General features: G+C 37.4%; 1 protein-coding gene across 5 annotated transcripts in view; it reads left to right on the top strand.

Annotated features, from left to right (window-relative positions):
• mthfd1l (methylenetetrahydrofolate dehydrogenase (NADP+ dependent) 1 like) overlaps positions 1 to 21,796 on the top strand; it is a 153,800-nt gene that overhangs the window by 22,616 nt on the left and 109,388 nt on the right. For all 5 annotated transcript variants that reach the window (XM_062977297.1, XM_062977294.1, XM_062977285.1 and 2 more), the window contains exons 8-15: positions 1,920 to 2,031; positions 8,440 to 8,531; positions 8,925 to 9,022; positions 12,112 to 12,285; positions 16,610 to 16,746; positions 17,780 to 17,826; positions 18,554 to 18,661; positions 19,386 to 19,460. In XM_062977297.1, coding sequence (XP_062833367.1) covers positions 1,920 to 2,031; positions 8,440 to 8,531; positions 8,925 to 9,022; positions 12,112 to 12,285; positions 16,610 to 16,746; positions 17,780 to 17,826; positions 18,554 to 18,661; positions 19,386 to 19,460 — 843 coding nt within the window. The remainder of the gene's footprint in view (positions 1 to 1,919; positions 2,032 to 8,439; positions 8,532 to 8,924; positions 9,023 to 12,111; positions 12,286 to 16,609; positions 16,747 to 17,779; positions 17,827 to 18,553; positions 18,662 to 19,385; positions 19,461 to 21,796) is intronic.

Raw genomic sequence — 21,796 nt, 5'->3', positions numbered from 1 at the left:
ATGCAAAAATGACTGTGCTCTTGTCTGGCTGGGTGGGATTATCAATAGGCTCTCTAGGTGCAACGACTAATAAAGTTCCTGTACCTCTAATAATGTTTTAGAAAAAGGAATATCAAGTCTCCTTGCTGAAATTTTCATGTTCTATAAAAGTATTTAAAGTACAGAAGCACTATCATCTTTTCCATTGGGCTACCCTATCAATCTACAGTATGACATCTGTATCCGTTCTTATACCTCATATGCAAAACTGCAGATAATATTGAATCCTATTGAAATGACTGACTTTTAGTCCAAGAATATCATAGATTTGTGCTTGAGAATCTAGAAAATGCCTAGATAAAACAAATTTTGTTGGACATGGGTAAATGAAACTGTAGGTGTCAGTCCGATGGATACAGAGCCGGTGCTGTATATAATTTGTTATTGTGTGCCTTCACGTCCTTTCCAGTGCATGGTGTCCCTAAGATTAAGTTATCAGGGTTTCTTCACAAAAATTGTTCAAAAGAAGCTTGAGCTGAGGCTAAGATCATTTATCTTTCCCAGGATCACCCACAGCAAGTTTCCGTAGCCAAGTAGGAATTCAAAACCTGTTCTGCTAGAGCAGAACAAACTGATTTTCATCAAGGGCCAACTCATCCTTACGGTTGCGTTCAAAGGGCCATTGAATCCATGGACAGAGAATCTGTGGATACAGAGGGCCAGCTATCTCTCTCTCTCTCTCTCTCTCTCTCTCTCTCTCTCTCTCTCTCTCTATATATATATATATATATATATATATATATATATATATATATATATAATATGGTGGTTGGTGCTCTTTAGTTTTTACTCAGTTCAGGTTCTCAGATGTTATTGAACGACAACGCCCATCCCTTTTAGCAATCTGCCATGTGGAGTGGGGATAATGGTAATTGCAACCCAACAGCACTCGTAGCTCTGAGGTTGGGAAAGGTTAAAAGATCATTTAAAGTGGGACATCATCTCCACAAGCACTGTAGCTATATTAAAACCTCTCCTGATTAATTCAGAACAAACTACAGCCTTCCAACTGTTACTTTACTGTATTGTACTGTAAGGCATTTTATGTTGACATATCTGTAATTTTGTTTTATCAGGCTTGGTCCCCATGTAAGCTGCCCTGAGTACCTTCGAGGAGATGGGGCAGGATATAAGAATAAAGTTATTATTATTATTACTACTATCGCAACTGCTATCAGCTCTAGTCATGATGTCTAATGATGAGGAATAGTTGTAATCCAGCATCTGAAGGGCCATAAAAATGACATGGTGGGCTGGATTCAGCCTGCGGGCCTTGGGTTTGACATATGTATGCTATGTCTTTTTACAACACTCAACCCATCATGTGATACCACCTCTCAACTGTGTTGTGGGTACAGATTTAAAAAGAGAGATTTAAAAGTAAGAATCAGTAGAAAAGTGTGTGTGTGTGTGTGTGTGTGTATATATATATATATATATAGAAACTATATTAGGAGGATTCGAAAATATGCTCACCTTTTTTTTGTAAAAAAAAAAAGTTTGATGGTATCGTAGTGCAATAGAGTGCCGTGTCTATTTTTGTTTATGTGACTGAAGTTTTTTTTAAAAGAAATAAAATAAATTACACTCTTATAATGATTATCAACTTCTGTGTGCTCTGAAAAGAAGCTGAAGGCAATGGTGTATTGCTATCAGTATTTTACATTGTGTAATATTTTGTCTTGGTGTCTTAAGGTCTGGAAAAGTAATTTGATAAAAGATGAGAAAATTATTTGGTTATAATTCTTTATAGAAAAATGCCCATACATATGTATTAGTTCACTTGGTTTTTTAATTACTGTACAGTATATATACTGTATTCAGTGTTCATCTGGCAACAATTCTGACTCAAATCAGTTTCTGTGATTTCCACTTTTTAGCTTCATGATACTGATATGGTGGTCGTGGGCAGTACCAAACCTAAAGAAATCCCGGTTACTTGGATGAATCCTGACATAATCACAGTGGATTGCTCGCATGATATTTTATGGGGTGAGTATCCAATAACATGCTCATGTTGATTCCTTTTTTTACTCTATATCAACTGCTTTTATGTTCTTAATTAAATATCTATGTACAGATTTTATTCATGAAGTTTCAAGTCCTACCCTAGTCCTGTCATGGTTTTTTGTGGCTTTTAGAATCATATTTATCGGTTATAGAAACAGACCCATCAATCCCTCCTATGTCGGTGCAGTATGACCCTACTATTAACATACGTGAAATGTTCTCCAACAGATTGCAGTGCCAGAACATATCAGGTTGTATTTGTTTTAAGATTCACAAATTTGTAATAAGAGAAATCTGTTTTGTTTATGGCCTACACAATATTCAACAGTCCTTATTGCATATGTTTTTGTAATAGCCTGTCTTTTGGAATAAGCTGAAAAGAACTGCAGAAGCACTGCTTTACTATTGTTATTAAGTATAGGTGTGTGTGTGTGTGTGTGTGTGTCCGTAGGAAGGTTAAAACTTGGTTGTGGGGCCAGGCTTTCAAATAACAACTAGCAGCGCTAATTATTATTATGTACGCCAGAACTTAATCAACAGACCCAGTCTTTTGAACTTGAACACGCCCATCTGTATTTTAGAATGTGTTTATGAATGTTGATGTAAGCTAATAATTTTTAATCTGATTTATAATGTACTGTACAGTTTTTATATGTGTGTTTTATTGTAAGCCGCCCTGTGTCCCCTGTTGGGTGAGAAGGGCAGGATATAAATGTTGTAATAAATAAATAAATAAGTGTGTGTGTGTGTGTGTGTGTGTCGTTTCATGGGAAAAAACTATCTGTATTAAATGTGTACCTCTGAATTAAACACTTGCCCCATTCAGAAAGAATGCACTTAGCTCAGTTGCATTATATTTATCTATGCACCTATTCCTGTTGCATGATGAGAAACATGGCATCAAAAGGACCTTTCAGTTCACTTTAGTTTTTTTAAAATATTGATATTATAGCAAAGTTTTGTCTGGTGTTACCAAAGCCTTTAAGAATCCCCTGCTTGCTTATCTGTGAAGTCGAAAGATGGAAAATGCTGTTTCATGTCAACAGTGTCTATTGAACAATTTTGTCATTTCTTTTTCTTGGCTTCTTCCATTCTCTTGATGTACTACGTGATTTATGAATGTATTTATTTCTGGCAAGAATTGTAATAGCCCAACTTTGATAGTATAAAATGTCTGAATTCTCTTTGCACAGATGATTGAGCTTTATAACTCATTCATATCAATAAGTGCTCTTAAACAGTGCAGTTCTGTCATGTAATCTCACTGGTGTCACTGCTAAGTACATGGGCATAGGGTTGACCTGTTTTATTACATAGTGATTCAGGACATCTATATATGACTTAAGGCACTTCCAGGCAGCAGAAAAACATGGATTTAATAGAGAGCAAAAAAAAAAACCAAACAAAAACCAAAACAAAACCTGGGACTTGAAAGCAGGTCCCCACAAAGATGGGTGGGTCCCAGAATTTCTTCCCCCACCATCCTCACAAGTTTTCCCCATCTTGGAACAAGATAGAAGATGGATGAGGGACATCCGGCGGAAGTTGTTTTTTAAAATTCACTCCCCTTATGCACTGAACCATATATGCAAATATCTTAATATAAATACAAGCAGATTTGCATGTGTACGTATGAGGCACAGAATAGAGTGAATTTAAAAAAAATCTTTAGCCAGATTTCTCCCTTCCCCTAATAGTTTATTTAAGCTCTGTATAATATTATACAGTTTAAAATAAAGTTTCAGAGAGTTCTAATTGCTTTTCATTCATGCTTCCTTTAAATTATCTGTGTGTTTTTCTCACAGCCCAGTCAGCTGCTTCAGGCTTTAAAAAATGGACATGTGCTAGAGCAGTCTTCACAGGGGAGAGGGAAGGAAATCACATGTTTTTGGTGAGTGCAGGGATATGCAGTGATGTGAATATGCACTTTTTTTTACCAGAATCGGGATCCCTTTTTATCCCTTTTTTTGGCCATTGCAGCTAATCAGCATGCATTTAGCGCTAACGTCATGTAGCCACCCCCCTTTTTAACACAGGGAATCCTGTGTTTTAGGTACTGTGTAGAGAGGCCTTTAATAATACAGAGAACTAAAGTAAATGGTAGAATAGATAAAGATTTGTACACTGCATTTTGAATGAAGAAGAACCAATTCATCATTACCTGATGTTCACCTGTTACCCATATCTTACTGGTGATAACACTGATTGGCTGTTTTTCTTGTTTACTGATAAATCCAAGTGTGCTTTGGATCTTGTTATCTCCTCTGCGTCTTTCTCGGACTTGGAGTGGGAGTTACTGTTTAAAGAACACATCTTATGAGTCTGCATGCTTTTATACAACCAACATAATTGGTTGTAGATATACTGGCTGCCAAAGAAAGCTAGCTCAAAGAGCTAGTTCCAGAACATTTTAGTGGATTCAGCCCACATATCCTCCATCAATTGAATTTGTGAACAAATTAATGAATTTTCATGGGACTTGATGCTGTTTCTGAAATGATCTTCTTCAGTGGACTCTCACAATCACCTGCATACATTATTTGTTCTGGGGAACCTTCCAGATTAGTATAAAGAGTATGAAGTCCTTTGATATGGCTTTTTGGGTTTTGTCAGACTTTTCCTGCTTTTTTCACATCTGTGTCCATCACTCCATTTGTGGGAAGAAGGGGCATTGGGTTCACCTGTCCAGGAAAGAACGGAGCCACTGTAAACCAGGGCCTCCAAGTCCCATTCCAGTGAGATGGCCCAGAAGGATACCATGATCAATAATATCGAAAGCCACCAAGAGGTCCAAAAGAAAGTCAAGGGCTATCCAATCTGACCCCTCCTCTTTTATGATTGAGATCCCACATGGCCGGCCTGCAGCCGTTGTTAATTCATGACTATAGTACACTGCATTTTTACTTCCAGCAGAGCATTCTAATCTAAATTGAAAAATTTCAGAAGATTTCAAGATTTAAGTTTGAAATGTGAATAGAATTGAAAGCACTTTGGTGGTTTTTTTTCTAGAAAGTGTGTTTAGTTTTTGCTATATAATCTTTTTTTTCATGGCTTGATAATCTTTTTCTATTAAAAGTTGAGTACTGTGTTGTAGTAATATTTAAATAACATTATAGGATGAATAAGGCTAAAATGTATTGTATTTCCAATAAGTTTCTAACAGCACTGAGCATGGAGCTTAGGTCCTAGTGGCATAGCGGTTTGATTGTTGGACTAGGGCTAGGAAATCAATGTTCAAATCCATGCTGTGCCATAGAAACGCACTGGGCAACCATAGACAAATCAGTCTCTCTTAATCTCAGAGGCTATCAGAGGATGGCAATAGCAAACCTATTTGGAATGTCTTACAAAAAACAAAAACAAAAAAACAGCCCTATGATAGGTTTACCATAAGTTAGAGTTTACTTGAACACACATAGTATTAATAACAACTTTTATTCTGATGATTTTTTTCAAATGAATCACAAAAGGCCATTGGTTATCATGCCTTCCACCATCATTATGTCTATCAATACCATGTGTTGAGAAATATGAATTCGGAGGATGCTATTGTACTCATATCTTTTTCCTGTAGGCATCATCTTGGTCACTGTGAGTAATTTCTTGCTCTGTTTCAACATATCTTTTGTGTTCTATATTCTATACTATTTATGCACATTTGAGACACACTTTCAAGCAAATATATGCTAATGTGTGAAGAAAAAGTGGAATGGATGAGTAGGGAGCATCTAGTCATGAGCTCACATAAAATAATAATAATAATAATATCTTTATTTTTATACCCCGCCTCTATCTCCCCAAAGGGGATTCAGGGCGGCTTACGTGGGGCCAAGCCCGAATAAAAACAATAGCAATATAAAACACAACAATAGACAAGAGACATGCACAATTATAAAAATTGTCCTTTAAGTGGAGATTGTTAGTACAGAATTTTGAAGCAGTCAGTATGAATTATTTCCATACCATCCAACTATCCCAAGTTGGCTGGGGCACTCCTGATTAATTCCCTATCATGTCACTTTTTTACATGCCGTTAAAATATCTCAATTTCTCTCTCCTATTTTCCCCTTTAGTCCTCAGTGTAGGAATGTTAAATTGGTGTACTTTTACATCATTTTAACTACTGTGTGACTCAATATTATAGAATCCTGGGATGTGTAGCTTGGTGATACACCATCAATATTTGGCAGAGAAGGTTAAAGACCTTGTAAAATGAAAACTTTCATGATTCCAAAGCACTGAGCCAAGGCAGTTAGAGTGATGTTTACCTGCAGAAATTCTACAGAGTAGATGCACTTATAATCAGTTTCTGTACGCTGAGTTCAAAATAGCTCCCACTATATTAACTTAGTAGTTGGAAGAAGAAAAGGTTGAGACTTAAGTTTCCCAGTTGGCACAATCTTATCTGTCTATACAGATGCAAAATTGGACATAACATTAAAACTTACTTTGACTCTGGCCCTGTGAGTTTCCCGCTTAATTAATCTTGTGAAAAAAAATCAATTGTCAGCATGGCTACTCATCCCTCTAATCATTTGTAATTTCCATAACTTTGTATTCAAATGCACAGAACAGTTTGTCTTTGCAACAGCCCTCTGACATAGTTTTGTATGAGAAGTGAAAATGATCTACACAGCTGTCCAGTTATCCTTCATGCATACAATTGTGATTCCAACCACAGCCTTCTCATGCATATTCCATAGTAGATACTCTTAACCACATGGATTTTAGAAGAACCCAAAGGCTTCTGATTTCCTGGTAAAGGAGAACTCTGCAGAATGTCTAGTGACACTCTGTATTTTTCTAATCAGAAAGTGGTTAGAAAGGAGGATGTGTTACAAAGAGTGATTTGCTGGTTTCATTAAAGTTTCTAAACTTTAGAGATGTAAAATGTATTCCCAGATTTTTAATATAGGCTGAGATGTAGAACTTACATTGAGCTTGTAGTTACATTTTGTTTGTAAACTAGAACCAGGTGGCTCTGTTCAATCACTGAGAAAATAAACAGCAGAGCAAGAATGGAAGAAAGATTTTGTGTGCTATGACTTGTGTCCTCAGCACTAGGAAGAGATCTTTTAGGTACATTCAAGAACTCACAAAGGCTCTCTCCATATATTTCTTTTGAACATCAGACTTGTATACCACAAATTGTTTTTGAAAGTATCACAAAAACTATGCCAGTTCAGATCAAAGTTATATTGTATTTCAATGCTGTGTTCATACAGTTGTGTGTGGAAAGCTCAGAACAAGGACAAAAGTACATCACCTCCTATTTCCGTTGGCTGGCTTCCTGATAGGAACATCTGCATGCATAACGGTCTCTTAGCCATGCATATGCCCTTTTTGGGGGGGATATTACTGGGATTTTCTTCAACTCTCTGAAGCACCCAAATCACTCTTGCCATATTGAACAGCCTCTTAAGTACCCTGTGTGGGTATTCTGTACTTCACAGGGAACCAGCAGGGTTGCAAAAGCATCTTATTATCTTCCTGCAGCCAGATGCAAAATTAAGCTATCAGTTAATATTGTTGTGTATTTTCTGTGCTGTATGGCCATGTTCCAGAAGCATTTACTCCTGATGTTTCACCCACATTTATGGCAGGCAGCCTCAGGTTGTGAGGTATACGCTATCAGTGTATTATTGAAAACTTTCATGGCTGGAATCACTGGAGTACTGTGTGGTTTCCAGGCTGTATGGCTGTGTTCTAGCAGCATTTTCTCCTGGTGCTTCACCTCAGAAGATGCCAGCCACAGATGCAGGCGAAACATCACAAGATAAATGCTGTTAGAATATGGCCATAAAGCCCAGAAACCACACAACACCCCTATGCTATCCCTGTTCCCTTTGCAGGTGATCTAATTTCCTTTCTGGCTACAGGATATATCCAGATGCTTTTGTGATCCTGCCTCCTTCTCATGAAGCATGTCCTTGTGGAGGAAATTGTTCAGTACATGGGAGGTATATATGGCAGCCTAGCATAAATGTGTATGTGAACACTAGGCTAAGCCATACAGAATTACACCTTTTTCCCTAATCAAGGAAAAGGCCCTTTCATTTATTAAAAGCAGGTATCTATATACTGCGTGTTATCTATGTGTCTGGCAGATATTTAGAATATATCCTTTGGAAGGCTATCTAAATCTTCCCTATAACAGTGCCCACATCCCCACATTGTGAAAATGTAATAGTACTACATGTATTTTTCCACACTCAAGTATTAAAACATAACATTAGGATCATAAGTCCTTGGGATCATTTTGAGAGTGTCTAGTATGATGTACATAGCTTCTCTTGTAGTTGGTAGTAAAAATCACAATGGTGCCATTTTTCTTCTCAATTCCACCTGTATTTCCCAATTTACTGTGTGTGATTCTCTTTTATTTCATAGGACAGAATGGTTCTGGTGAACATCCTATAAGGTCCAACAGCCACACACCAACTGAAGCTATACATCAGCTGGCTGTGGCCATATGTATGCAGGTTAGTAAGACTATTTTGTTACTCTTGAAAGATGGGACATGAAAGAAAAACAGCCCTTAATGCAATTAGGCACAAGAATAAAGGAAGGATAGAGATATAAGCTAAATTCTTCATGGGTAAATTTCTCTGTTGATTGCAACTGCTTTAGACTTTGAGAACTGTTGGCTATCACACATTTGTGCAATATTCAGTTTGCATTGATCTTTCATATGAGTTTCCAGCGGTGTAGTTGCATCATGATTCCTTCTTGTGCAATCAGCTAATCAATGTACAAGTTCAGTAGTGTGCTTCAGTCATCTGTAAGAAAACTAATTGCAAATTGAAAAGTGACGATAATGGCAAGAGAATATGGTACTGAATATTATGGTCCTGATTTTTTTTTGTTTCTAAAAGAACTTGATAAAGCTCACAGAGCGATGGATAGAAAACCAGCAGTATAAGACCTGGAATCTCCGTTGCTTGAAGTTACAGCCCCTTTCACCTGTCCCCAGGTAGGAAACGTAAAAAGCACTCCATACTTCAGATGATAAGCTAGACCAAATCACATCTATCTTACAAATCTTCAAATTGTGTGTGTTTCCTTTGTCTAAAAAAAGTATTGACTAGTCTCATCGTATATTAAACATTCACTGTGCTGTTCTATTAATAATTCAGTCCATTTTCATCTACCTCTTCTACCAAGGAGCTTGGGGTGTTCTACTTGCTTCATTCTTCTGAGTCTGAAAACTTTGTGATGGGTTCACATGGCAGCTTTAGTTAAAATTAAAGGAAGGAGTCAACATGATAAAATTCATACGATTTTTCAAGTTACAAATTGAATTCTTCCAGTCTGAATTTCTGTGATGATTGGTGCTGCCACTGTTGCTGACTGGAAAAGTAAGTGTGTGTGTGTGTGTGTGTGTGTGGCACAAAATAATTGCAGTTTTGTTATACATTTATCTCAGTTGAAAGTTTAAAACAGGAACACAATTGATGCCAATCAGACCATATAATACAAAGGAAAACCAAGTATTATTTGTTCATTGTTTGAGTGTCTGTCAATCTTTGGCCCTCAAGATATTTATAGATCATCTCCCAGAATGAATACCTGATCAGTTTTGGGGCTCCTAGGAGTAGAAATCGAGACCAAAGTTGAAACACTACACATTAGTTCCACACTTGTTAAAAGGTGGACTAGACTTACAAGGGTGATGCTGAAATTCATCTCATATTGTCCATGTTCAATCTGCATACTGTTCAAAAAGAACAGTATGTGGATGTCTTCTGAGGCTTAGTCAGGTGAGGTGTATTGGAGGGCTTTGGAAATCCCAAATCTGACAGGTTTCTCTAAGATGACTTTGCTAGGCTTTGCTGCCTTCCTGAAGATCAGAGTCCTTTGTGGTGTGTGCTTTGACCTTTTACTTAATTGTTTCTGTTAACCCCTGTTAGTGTTGGTAAAGAGGCAAAGTAGAAATTTCAGCAAATTCCCTTAAAACAATTTTAGAGGAATTGGGCCCAGGGTTTCTCAGTTCAAGCTCCTGGGTGATAGGTTCTAACTCAAGTTTGGAGGCTAATTCTGGGTTCATCATCAGTTTGATCTTGAAGATCTTTCAGCACAGGTCTTCATGATCCAGCTGATTCCTCCCTTTCTGCTTCAGTGCCCCAAGTACCTCTCAGAGCCAGGAGACATGAGACAGATATTGATTTGAGTTGGTTATGGAATCAGAATAATTAGAGCCATTGGCATCCTTCCCAACATGTAGGTTTAGATACCAACTCATCTTGCTTGGTATGTAGTTTCCGTAAGATCAGGTCTGATTTTCAACAAACTTAGAACTGTCTGCCAAAAGCAATGGAGTTTGATGGAAGTAGAGTACCATTCCAAACATAACACTCTCATTGGTGTAAGGCGGAGGAATGAAACTATTAACAAAACATATCATCTGCCTACACACAGGATTCATGTGGTCTTCTTCTGTCTTTTGGAGGTGAATGGTTTATCAAAATATCTGTGTGTGTGTGGTTGCCTCATGAGGCACATTGTAGGCATAGTGGGAGCCTGAGAATGTTTGCAGTTCTACATTGCTTCTATGGAAGAGTGGTATATATGAACCAGATTGGAGACAATATTATTTTTCTGAAACAGAAGATTATTTCCCTGATACAGTAACTTAATATAGAACAGTTTGAGAGTTTCTCTAGACAGATGGTCATGTCCTATTTTCTTAATATATCTTTAAAAGATTATAAAATAGTTAAAAACCAAATTGATCTCTTAAGAAAGGCTTCTCTCCAGGCAATTTGCATTCTGGTGTTAGAGGTTTTTAATAGGCCATACACTTCCAGGTGGCTTTTAAGAAAGAGAATGGGTATCTTGAAATGTATACTGATCAAATAAGTACATTCCCTCATGTGTGAGAACAGAAAGCATATCAATTTCAAAATGCTCTTAAATTAAGCCAACATGAATATTGTGTTATGGAATTAGATTAAAATATATGTAAATATTTTACATGTGTTAGGATTTGTTTGTTTGGCTATTAGAGCTTCACAATTGTCTATTTTATTCAGAAATGAAACATTGATGGCCAGATGGAACATATAAAGTATCCTTATTCAATAATGTGTAGCATTACAGTGAAACAAATGAGTCATTCATTGAAAAGTGGTGAGAAAAGAGCATACCAATTGAAACGGTGAACATCTGCTTCAGGCGCTCGATGAGCTCTGAGTGTTAATTAGAGTCAGTGCCAAAGACATTGTAGTAACATCATCCCCCCAAAGACCCAGTATTAAAATTCTCCAGATTGGAGTAGGATTTTCCTCACCCCCATTTCTCACTGAGTTGAAAATAGTATTTATCATGCAGTGCCTCTGTGCCACTTTTGCATTCACCTCCAGTTATCATCCATAATTTTTATATCCAGTTGACTTGGTCACTTCTGCAGTAACAGTTACTCCCAGATCTTCCTCCATTATTACATGTCTCTAGCCCGTTATGCTACATTATTATTTGCATACACATAACTGGCTATTCTGGCTATGGGATGCTGGGAGTTGTAGTTTGAAAAGCATTTTTTTTCAAGCTCTAGGCATGATTCTGATCAATACCTTAAAAAAACCTTAGCAGATAACAGGGTAGATAGATGAACCAGTAGCTGTGACTCAGAACAGTATATCCTCCCAATTTTTTGCTTCTTATACACACAAGTTTCTCTCCCTTTTGCATGTGCACACACAAACACATATGATAGAAACTTTCTTATGCAAAGCATAAGCTCTGTTACTGAACTGTGACAATTTCTTTAAAATTTGATATTTTTTACCCGTCTTTACCCATTAACAGCCTTATTTTAATTGTATTGAAAAGCTCTGGGTGTTCTGTAGGTCTATACAAACTGTAATAGGGATAAACTCCATTCAGCTGAATGAGACTTAGTAGGCATGTCTCGGAATGCATTGCAATTTTGGAGCAGAGGAGAAGACTGGTCTGCCTATAGGGACATACTATTTTCAGAGATAAGAAGAATGGTTAATTCCTTGCATTTGACCAACTGGGCCGAGAGTGATTTTTCTGGCTTCAATTTGTTTTCTTTTGCAGTGATATTGAGATTTCCCGAGCACAGAGTCCAAAAGGCATTGATGTACTTGCCAGAGAGATAGGATTGCTCACAGATGAAATTGAAATCTATGGCCAAACCAAAGCCAAAGTACGCTTGTCCTTGCTGGAAAGGTTGAAAGATCAGCCAGATGGAAAATTAGTGTTGGTTGCTGGGTAAGACCCATTTTATTTTATTACTCTCTTATATAATGAAGGGGCAATTTGTATTTTCTTTGTTTAATAGGATTCTTTCCAGATTTCAGTTCACACATTTGCAAAGTTGGTCCCTCATGCTCTCTTATTCATCTTTCCTCCCTGGCTCCATTTGTTGATGTTTGCCGCCTGGAACAGATTTGTTGCATTTCCCTCATTAATCTTTCTATTGAGTCTGACCCTATCAGGTATTGCACTTAAGGACTTAGCTGAAAGGTCAATGTGGAACTGTGATGGAGGAAGCCATTTGGCTCAGTCTTAACTTTTTCTCTTCTCTATATTGTTCCCTAACCTTGGCAGCTCTTCTAACTGTGTGTCTATAAGTGTAGAATGAATAGTATGTCTGATGGAAAAAAAATATCAGCTGTCTTAGTATTTCTGTACACCACATTAGCCTCTGCCAAAACAGCTGCTTCTTCTTCTAATCCAGATGTGCTATTGTGGTTCTGTTATTCAAAGTTGCATGCAAGATATGTGTCACATGTGAACACATACCACATTACCATATCATGACCAACCAGTCAAACTCTGCCAGCTTCATGCATGTTCATCCATACAATGATATAATCCTTTGTTTTACATAAGAAGTGAATAAAGCCATATTAACACATGAAATGAAATAATTTTAACCCAACAATTTACTCAATCTTTGCTGCAATCCTGACTCTTGACAGTGATAATTAAAATATAATACTCTATTTTCACTAATGGAAATGAGACAGACAGGTCTCCTCTTTCTAGAAAACCACATGGAGTAATTTTTCAATGTCACAGAAGACTGGTGGGGAGGCAAAGAAATTTACCAATATTACGGCATGTGCTTTCACAGCAGATACATCAGATGGGAAACATGGTTTGTTGCTTTATTCAGGGCAAAATGCTCTGTTTTTTTTTTTTTTTTAAGATGGTCAAATGTAACAGGACTATTTCAGCTTACCAGAAGCAAATGTAGTCTGCAAAGGACAGCTGGACTTTTTGCAAAGTTTCGAAAGTTAAAGGAAAGATGTTTCTAATTAAAGGTGGATTTTATGCTAGAGTCTTCAGGAGGTCATGCTTATAGGAGTTTCCCCTTTTGGCTCGCATATCCATGAATGCTTGTATGCCCTTGGGAATGAAAATGTAATCCTTAATGCCATATACCTTAAATAAACTACTTATTTCACTGCATGTCCTAAAGTATCACAGATTTAAACAGTTAAGGCGAGCATATCTTGGCAAAGTTTCCTCTTAGACTTTGAGTGGGAGTGATGTGAATGAAAACGTAGTCTTTTCTTTTGTTTTTTAATTTGAATTTTTTCCAGCTGATGACAGAAATTCCCCAAATGAATTGTCTGAGTGCTTTTGAAATCTAGGCAGAGGCACAATAATTTATCATACTTAGGTGTGGTATACATTCTTGTTTTTAAAGGAGAATACAATTGGAAAAAGAAACATAATATAAAGTTTTACAAAGAATATTGGTCTCTGAAGTTTTACTGCAACATCCTTTGATTCATGATACAAGCCATGGACATCCATCAAAGAGAAAATTGCTCTCTGAGGTCATGTGCATCAGAAACAATATGATTTAAACTATTGAAATATTAACTGAGGGATATTGTGGATTGTGGGGAAGAAGATAGAATTGCCCTTTGTAAGAAGCAGTTATCATATTTCATTTGATCCCATAAGATCTGACATCAGAATATATGGAAGGGTAGTATTTTTGCAGGACTGGAGCATCCATAACCACATCCCCTTGAGTGCATGCGATTACCTCTAAAGAGAATCTGAATCTTACTTTGAAAAGGGGAAATAGCAGAACACATTTACCAACTAACTACTTCAAGCTACCCATCACCATGACAACTTTCACCATTAATAGCCTTACTGTAAAGCTGTGCTAAGTGTTACTAGAAATACTCTTAATCTTTGTTGTATTTATATTTTTCCTTTTCTGCTCCCATGCCTTTTATGGCAGCCACTTCTCCCACTCCATTCTTCTGCCACCTTTCTCAGCTAGCTTGCTTTCCTCTTTCAAGTCTGTTTCCTTTCTCCCTCACCCCATTCAAAGTCTTTTTCTTGCTATCTGGCTGTCTGTCTGTTCATTCATTCGTTGGTTTTTCTTTCTTTCATTCTTTCTGAGCACATCAGGGTAGCCTCTGTCCCATCTAGTGGAGCTATTGATGAAAACAGACAATTTAAAAACCTACCTGGACAGAAATTTTATCTCTTAGAAAGACAATGTGTTCGTAAAAAAGGAGGATGTTTGGTAACCTACATTTAAAGTCTTTACATTTCTCTCAAACGATATTGAACCAGTTACCACCTCCATTATAAAATTCACAACTGAAGATCACAAGTCATTGGTATGTTCATTGGTCCTTGTCTATAATAACTGTTTTAAAATATTGAAGTACTTTAGGAAGACAGATATCCAGATGATTTTATATTTGATGTTCCTTGAACAAACAGAGCTGCTAGTAAGGGTCAATGCATATTTTGAAATGCCAGATGCTGCTGCCTGAAGCATCGTTTCATGGAACAACAGCACTTTCTATTTCCATCGTTGAAACTGGTAATTGTTTGGTGCTTTGTTCACCTCCATCAAAACTACTTTAGATGAAAGGGGATTCAGAGAGCACCTCAGCCATCCCCTTATCATTGTAATGGAAGCAGGGGAATTATAGCACGACCCTAATTCACAAGCAGCCATAAAAATGAAACAGTAATTGACTTCCTACTACATGTTCTAAACCAGTTGTTCTCAACCTCTGGGTCCCCAGATGTTTTGGCCTTCAACTCCCAGAAATCCTAACAACTAGTAAACTGGCTGGGATTTGTAGGCCAAAACACCTGAGGACCTACAGGTTGAGAACCACTGTTCTAAACAAAGGTTGACTATTTGTAGTCCTTTAGATATTGTTGGACTGGTTATCATCAGCATAGCAAGTAGTAGGGAATTAAGTATTTTTAAGGTAACTAAGTATATTTGCAGTTGTATTGCTGCTGTTATAGGATTGCCAGCTTGGATATGGTACTGTAACTTTAATCCTTAACACATCTTCAAGCACAATGAGGTACCATATAAACTGAGTCTGCCCCTTCCTTCCCAAACCTGAACTTTCATCTGCAGCTGTCCTCTTCAAGTATGACTTTTTCCTAACTGATGGAGAAAGGGGGAGAAAGTGTGGATGAACATCTATCCCTGTTCTTGTTAGAGGTTGAATGTTCCTTATAAATGCTCGAGACCAGAAATTCTTTAGGTTGTGGATCCCCCCCCCCAGCAGATTTTGGAATACCTGTATTTGGATATAATATATAGTGAGTTTGATATCCTGCACATGGGATCCAAGTCAAATATGACATTCATTTATATTTCATATGTCACCGTATATACATAACCTCAAGGAACCTTTGATTACAGCATATAATTTAGTGCATGAAACAAAGTTTATGTAGACTGAAGCATCAAAAAGCAAATATATGCCTAACTTAGTCACCCACATGGAAAGTTTGGTATTTGGGGGTATTTCAGATTTCAGAATTACAGATAAGGGGTACTCAGCCTGCACCAGTACCTCCATATCCCTTTCTTCCATCTCAACTGGTGAGGCAATAGCTATAGCTGAAATTTGGATTCAGGTGAAGGGATATCAAGTACTTTCATTGCACGTGAAAGAACTGTATAGCATCTGGGCCTATCCAAAATCTGTTGGGAATTAGTTATAGCGGCCACATCCTATATCCAAGTAGCAACACTAATTGCTACATATGGGATTTGGAGGATGTGTAAATAGTTTCTTTCAAAAACAGGCCAGCTATAATGGGAGAAAGCTGAAATTGCATTATTTGAAAAAGCAGGATAGTCTTATACAAGAAAACATGTTTTTCCCATTAATTCTTGGAGCAGTTAAGATATAATTATTCCCATGGTGCATTCAATGAGACCAGTTAATATATGTCCTTTACATTTTGAAAGATGGTTTTTCAAGAAAGTTTTGAGTTTTTATCTTGAATTTAGATCTATACAGAGTTCAGTGCATCTCCCAGGTTCTCAGAGCAACTGCCACAATTATGGATGATTTTCCTGAGGCTTAAGTTAGATATTAAAACAGATGAGAGATAAAGATTAATGGTGGAAACATCATAACTGTAAATATGGTGGTATTTCAAATTTTGTAATAGTGCCATTATGTTGAAATTCATTGTATTTTTACATATTTTGGTTCAGTTCATTGGTTTTAATATCCTTTGTTAGACAAATCTATTGATCAAATGTATGTTGCCTTCCTTTATTTGTTAGGATTACACCCACCCCTCTTGGAGAAGGAAAGAGCACTGTGACAATTGGTTTAGTTCAAGCGCTAACAGCCCACCTTAAAGTCAATTCCTTTGCCTGCCTGAGGCAACCATCCCAGGGACCTACATTTGGTGTTAAAGGTACTTGTTCTTTAATATTTGATGCAGTGGCATCATTTCATATTATATGGGTTAACATCATCTAGTGATCCAGAAGTGAGATTGAGAAAAGTACATTTTTTCTAAAAGCAGTCCCCAAATAATGGGAAATAGGGAATGATATTGTGCAAATTCAAGGTTTTTCTGTTCTCCCATACTGGCTGGCATGATAATATGCTACTCAAAAAAGACAAGCAATAAAAGTTCAGCTGTGTAAACTAGTGCCATCTGAAGTGTAGATTCTTCTTTGTTTCTGAATTATTTTTATTCAAAAATAATTCAGAAACCAAAATCTAAATTTCTTAATTCTGTGTAGGTGATTTATTAAACTAAACAAAAGCCGTAAACTAAGGCCCTAAATGGTCCAGGTCCAGGCCACTTAACTAACCACGTCTCTGCATATAAACCTACATGGATACTGCGGTCATGGGAGGGGGCTCTGCTCTCAGTCCCACCCCCGACTCAAGCACGGTTGGTGGGAACGAGGGAGGGGGCCTTCTCTGGGACTGCCCCTTCCCTCTGGAACTCCCTCCCCTTTGAATTAAGAACAGCTTCCTCACTCGTCTCCTTTAAGAAGCAATTTAAAACACACTTCTGTACACTGGCCTTCAAAGAGGAGGTTGATTAGTTTTTATTAACTTCTTATGAGGCTGACTGAGAACATATTACCCAAACTCATTGCATAGCCACATTTTTAATTGTTCATTTTTCATGTTGATTCTATTAATTAGGTTATTTATGGAACTTATTACCAGTTTTAATGATTATTGTGTTATTTGTGAAAAGTTAATTGCTTGTTTAAATTGTTTTTATTGCTGTTTATTTCTATTTTGTTTTTGTTTTTGTGAGCCACCTTGAGTGCCTTAGGGGAGAGAGGGTGGGTTACAAATAAAGTTGTTGTTGTTGTTGTTACCTCTATTTTCCTTCAGATTGTTGCTGCTACTACTGCTGTTCTTAATATAACAGGAGCTTATATGTAACATCTTCTTAAAATAAAAGTTTCTTTTTTGTATAGGTGGAGCCGCAGGAGGCGGATATGCTCAGGTCATACCAATGGAAGAGGTATGTCAGTCTAATTTTTTAAAAAAGGAAATCTCAATTCCCACTACACTGACTTAGAGTAAATGCATAGAAAAGAGCTGCAGTCGCTTCAAAACAGTTGCTTGTTTTAAGCCAATAAAGTAATTTTAGCAGATATGGTTCAATACATTTTGATGCTGAAGCAAACTGCAAAACGGCACACTTAATGGGAGAGGCAATCCTGATTTATATTAATTTGATCCTGTATTCTGGGATAGTTTTGAACAGTTATGCTCAGCTGTATTGAGAAAAAAAGATCATCAAAACATAAAAAGGGCGTGTATTTAATACTGTGTTTCTAATTAAGATTGAGGGTAATTCACAGAACCGTTTTGAAGTGCCAACTATTTTATCCCTCTGTATTCATATTTCAAAACTTCTTAAAAGTGTTACAAACTTATCCATATGAATCAAATTACAGGTTGCCACATCCTGAAAAATGCTTCTTTTCCAATTTGCCTTCATACATTTGTACTTAGGTAATTCCGGCTTTAGGCTATCACACATTGAACTGGGACCACCTATCTCATATTAAATCTCTTCAGCCACAATGATGATGATTCAATATTATTTCCACATCATTTTAAAAGTTGTTCATCTGAGTTGTTAATCCCACAAGTAAAAAAAGCTTGGATGGGTTTCACCAGATGATACTCATTTAATGGAGTGTGCAAAATGAATGTCTGTCTCATTTTTCGTTCATCTGTAGTTCAACCTTCACTTAACTGGTGATATTCATGCCATTACTGCAGCAAATAACTTGCTGGCTGCTGCCATAGATGCCAGGATTTTGCACGAAAACACCCAGTCTGATAAGGTAAGGGCATCATTTCCACCATTAATTTGTTTTATAAATGTTACAGTGAATGTTTTATAAAATGAAGTAGTTAAAAAACTTTCAAACAGTTTATCATTGACCAGTATGAATGTATGTGATCTTTGAATGTGATTTTCCTGCTTCTTGGCAGGAGGTTGGACTGGATGGTCCACAAGATCTCTTCCAATTCTATGATTTTATATGTGTGACTTCCAAGTTACCTGTTGACTTAGGGCAACCTCTTGAGTTTCATAGAGTTTTCTTATGTAAGGAATACTCTGAAGTGGGTTTACCAATTCCTTCCTCTAAATTTAGCCTACAGCACCTAGTACTCATTGGTGGTCTCCCATCCAAGTACAAGGTTGACCCTCCTTAGCTTCCAAAATCATATGGGTTCTGGTGTCTTTAGAATTAGGCTTCCCACCGTATATGGCCATATATTACTTTTGTAGGCAGGAGGCCTTTGCAATGTATATACACACACCCCTTCTTTATCCTTCAATATTTTGTTAGGTGTGACAATATTTTGCTTTGTATCCATAGTTTTTTTTTCTTTCAATAGGAAAATCTAAACATCTATTGCAAATAGATTTAAATTTAGAATGGTATTAGTACCATGTAAAACTTAAATGTTATTTTTGAAGAAAGTCAGGAATGCATTCTAGTGAAATCTTTGATGGAGAGTGGTTTTCTTATGATTTTTGTTGTTGTGTGGTCTTTACAGGCCTTATATAATAGATTGGTTCCATTATTCCATGGAGAGAGGAAATTTTCAGCTATACAACTTGCACGTTTAAAAGTAAGTTGCTTTTAATGGTATATCTTTTCTTTCTTTTAATCAAGTCCCAGTCAACTTACTTATCTCATCACATACTGATTTCTATAGCCAAACTGAATTTGAAAGGAAAAAAAAAAACAACCCCCTCTGTATTTCAGTGTTATATTCTCAGTAAATAAGATGCTCAAGGCCTTGAGGAAATTTAGGAGTATATGAATACAGTTGGAGTTAACTGTATATGGAGTTGTTCATAGATATGGCAACCTAAAAACCAAAACTACTTTTGGTTAGGCCTGTATTCCTACATTTCAAGGAGCTCCCCCCCTTCTCATAATAGAAGAAACAAATTGGAAATGTTGCCTCTATAGTTGATAAATTCACCTGTTGTGTCATAGTTAATGAAATCATAATTACATAAATCAGTGGTTCCCAACCTTTGGTCCTTCAGGTGTTTTGGCATCAACTCCCAGAAAACCCAGCCAGCTTATCAGCTGTGGGAATTGTGGGAGCTGAACTCCGAAACACCTGGAGGACCAAAGGCTGGGAACCATTGATGTAAATGGAATAGGATTTTATTGACCACAGTTCTCAACCCCTGATGGATAAAGATATAGCTAGATCGTATACATTTTTTACAGTTGCAGTCAGTGTTCCATTGGCAGTTGTACTGAGCACTAATAAAGAATATGGCAGTCCAATTTACAGCAGAAATTTCTGAGAGGTTAAGCAATCATGCATTGATCAGGAGTTTCTGGACCTTGATCAAACAATAGTTAAGTCTAACCATAGTTTGTTAGTTTGGATGATGAAACAGCCATGGTGAAACAGAAGCAGATTCCTTGCAGCCAATGGTAGAGACAGGAACACAACACCAAGGATTCCTCCATTTCTGTTGCTTCATTAACATCAACTAGAGTTTATTTGAACATTGCTATAAAGCTAAAAAAATATATCATTTTTCAGATTTAATTTATGGTTTAGTTAGTGTCTTTGAAAACCACTGGGTGGCAATGGATGGCTGCAAAGCACCTACACAACCAGCATTTTAAATTTTTAAACCACCAGTGATTATCTTTTTAAAATCTGCATTTTAAAACAATTCATGATGGTTTATATATTTATTCCTGCAATGAAGTGGTTCTTACAGAGACTTGAACACTTACGTGAAAAAAGCTATTAGAAAATGTTTTCCAATGTTTCATTCCATTTAGAGAAGTGTAGAAAAAAGAGACAAACTGATCCTTGGTGATAAAGTTGGTGATGATATTTTTCTTTTCTTCCTACTAGTTTAAATGTGTGATGTCTAAAAGGAAAAGGCCACACTAACTGGGATTTTTACTAGGTTAATGTTTAGGCTTGTAAATCAGGTGAAAAATGTAGTGGATTCTTCAGGATAGGAAGATGTCCTTTTGCTGACCGATGAATTTTGGAGTTGAAGAAAATGTCCTACAAAACTCATAATCCTGGAGTTTTAAATTTAAATTTGCTGCCAATTTATTATTTCATTATAAAGGCCTGTGTATGTCGATAATTGTAAATAAGTATACTTAACGGCATGGCTAAAGAAAAGTTATGTGGAAATATGTATATAAATACCAGTTTACTTAACATCAGTATACAGTATGGAGAGGGGGAGGACGGGGAGAGAAAGCGGCCACTACAATGTGGTTGCCAAAAGTACAGATGAGAAGAGATTTCTGAAAGCAAGCTCATACTTTTTAATATCTACATGAAACCGCTGGGCGAGGTCATCCAGGGTTTTGGAGTTCGGTGCCATCTCTACGCAGATGACATTCAACTCCACTACTCCTTTCCACCTACTTCCAAGGAAGCCCCTCAGATCCTAGACCAGTGCCTGGCCGCTGTGATGGGCTGGATGGGGGCCAACAAGTTGAGGCTTAATCCTGATAAGACAGAGGTCCTCCAGGTCAGTCGTTCGACCAGTTGGGGCATAGGGTGGCTACCTGTGCTTGACGGGGTCACACTGTCCCTGAAGGTGCAGATCCGCAGTTTGGGAGTCCTTCTGGATTCATCGCTGTCACTTGATGCCCAGGTGTCAGCTGTGGCCGGGAGGGCCTTTGCACAATTAAAACTTGTGCACCAACTGCGACCGTACCTCGAGAAGTCTGACTTGACCATGATGGTCCATGCTCTAGTTACCTGAAGGATGGATTACTGTAATGCGCTCTATGTAGGGCTGCCCTTGAAGATGGTCTGGAAATTGCAGTTGGTACAATGGTCGGCAGCCAGGTTATTAACTGGAGCTGCTTACAGGGAGCGGTCAACCCCCCCGTTAAAGCGGCTTCACTGGCTGCTGATAATACTCTGAGCCCAATTCAAGGTGCAGGTTGTCAGCT

Source organism: Anolis carolinensis, chromosome 1 (genome assembly GCF_035594765.1).
Source record: "Anolis carolinensis isolate JA03-04 chromosome 1, rAnoCar3.1.pri, whole genome shotgun sequence".
Lineage (NCBI taxonomy): Eukaryota > Metazoa > Chordata > Lepidosauria > Squamata > Dactyloidae > Anolis > Anolis carolinensis.
The sequence above is the reverse complement of the archived record's forward strand: the minus strand, read 5'-3'. Positions and strand labels throughout refer to the sequence as shown.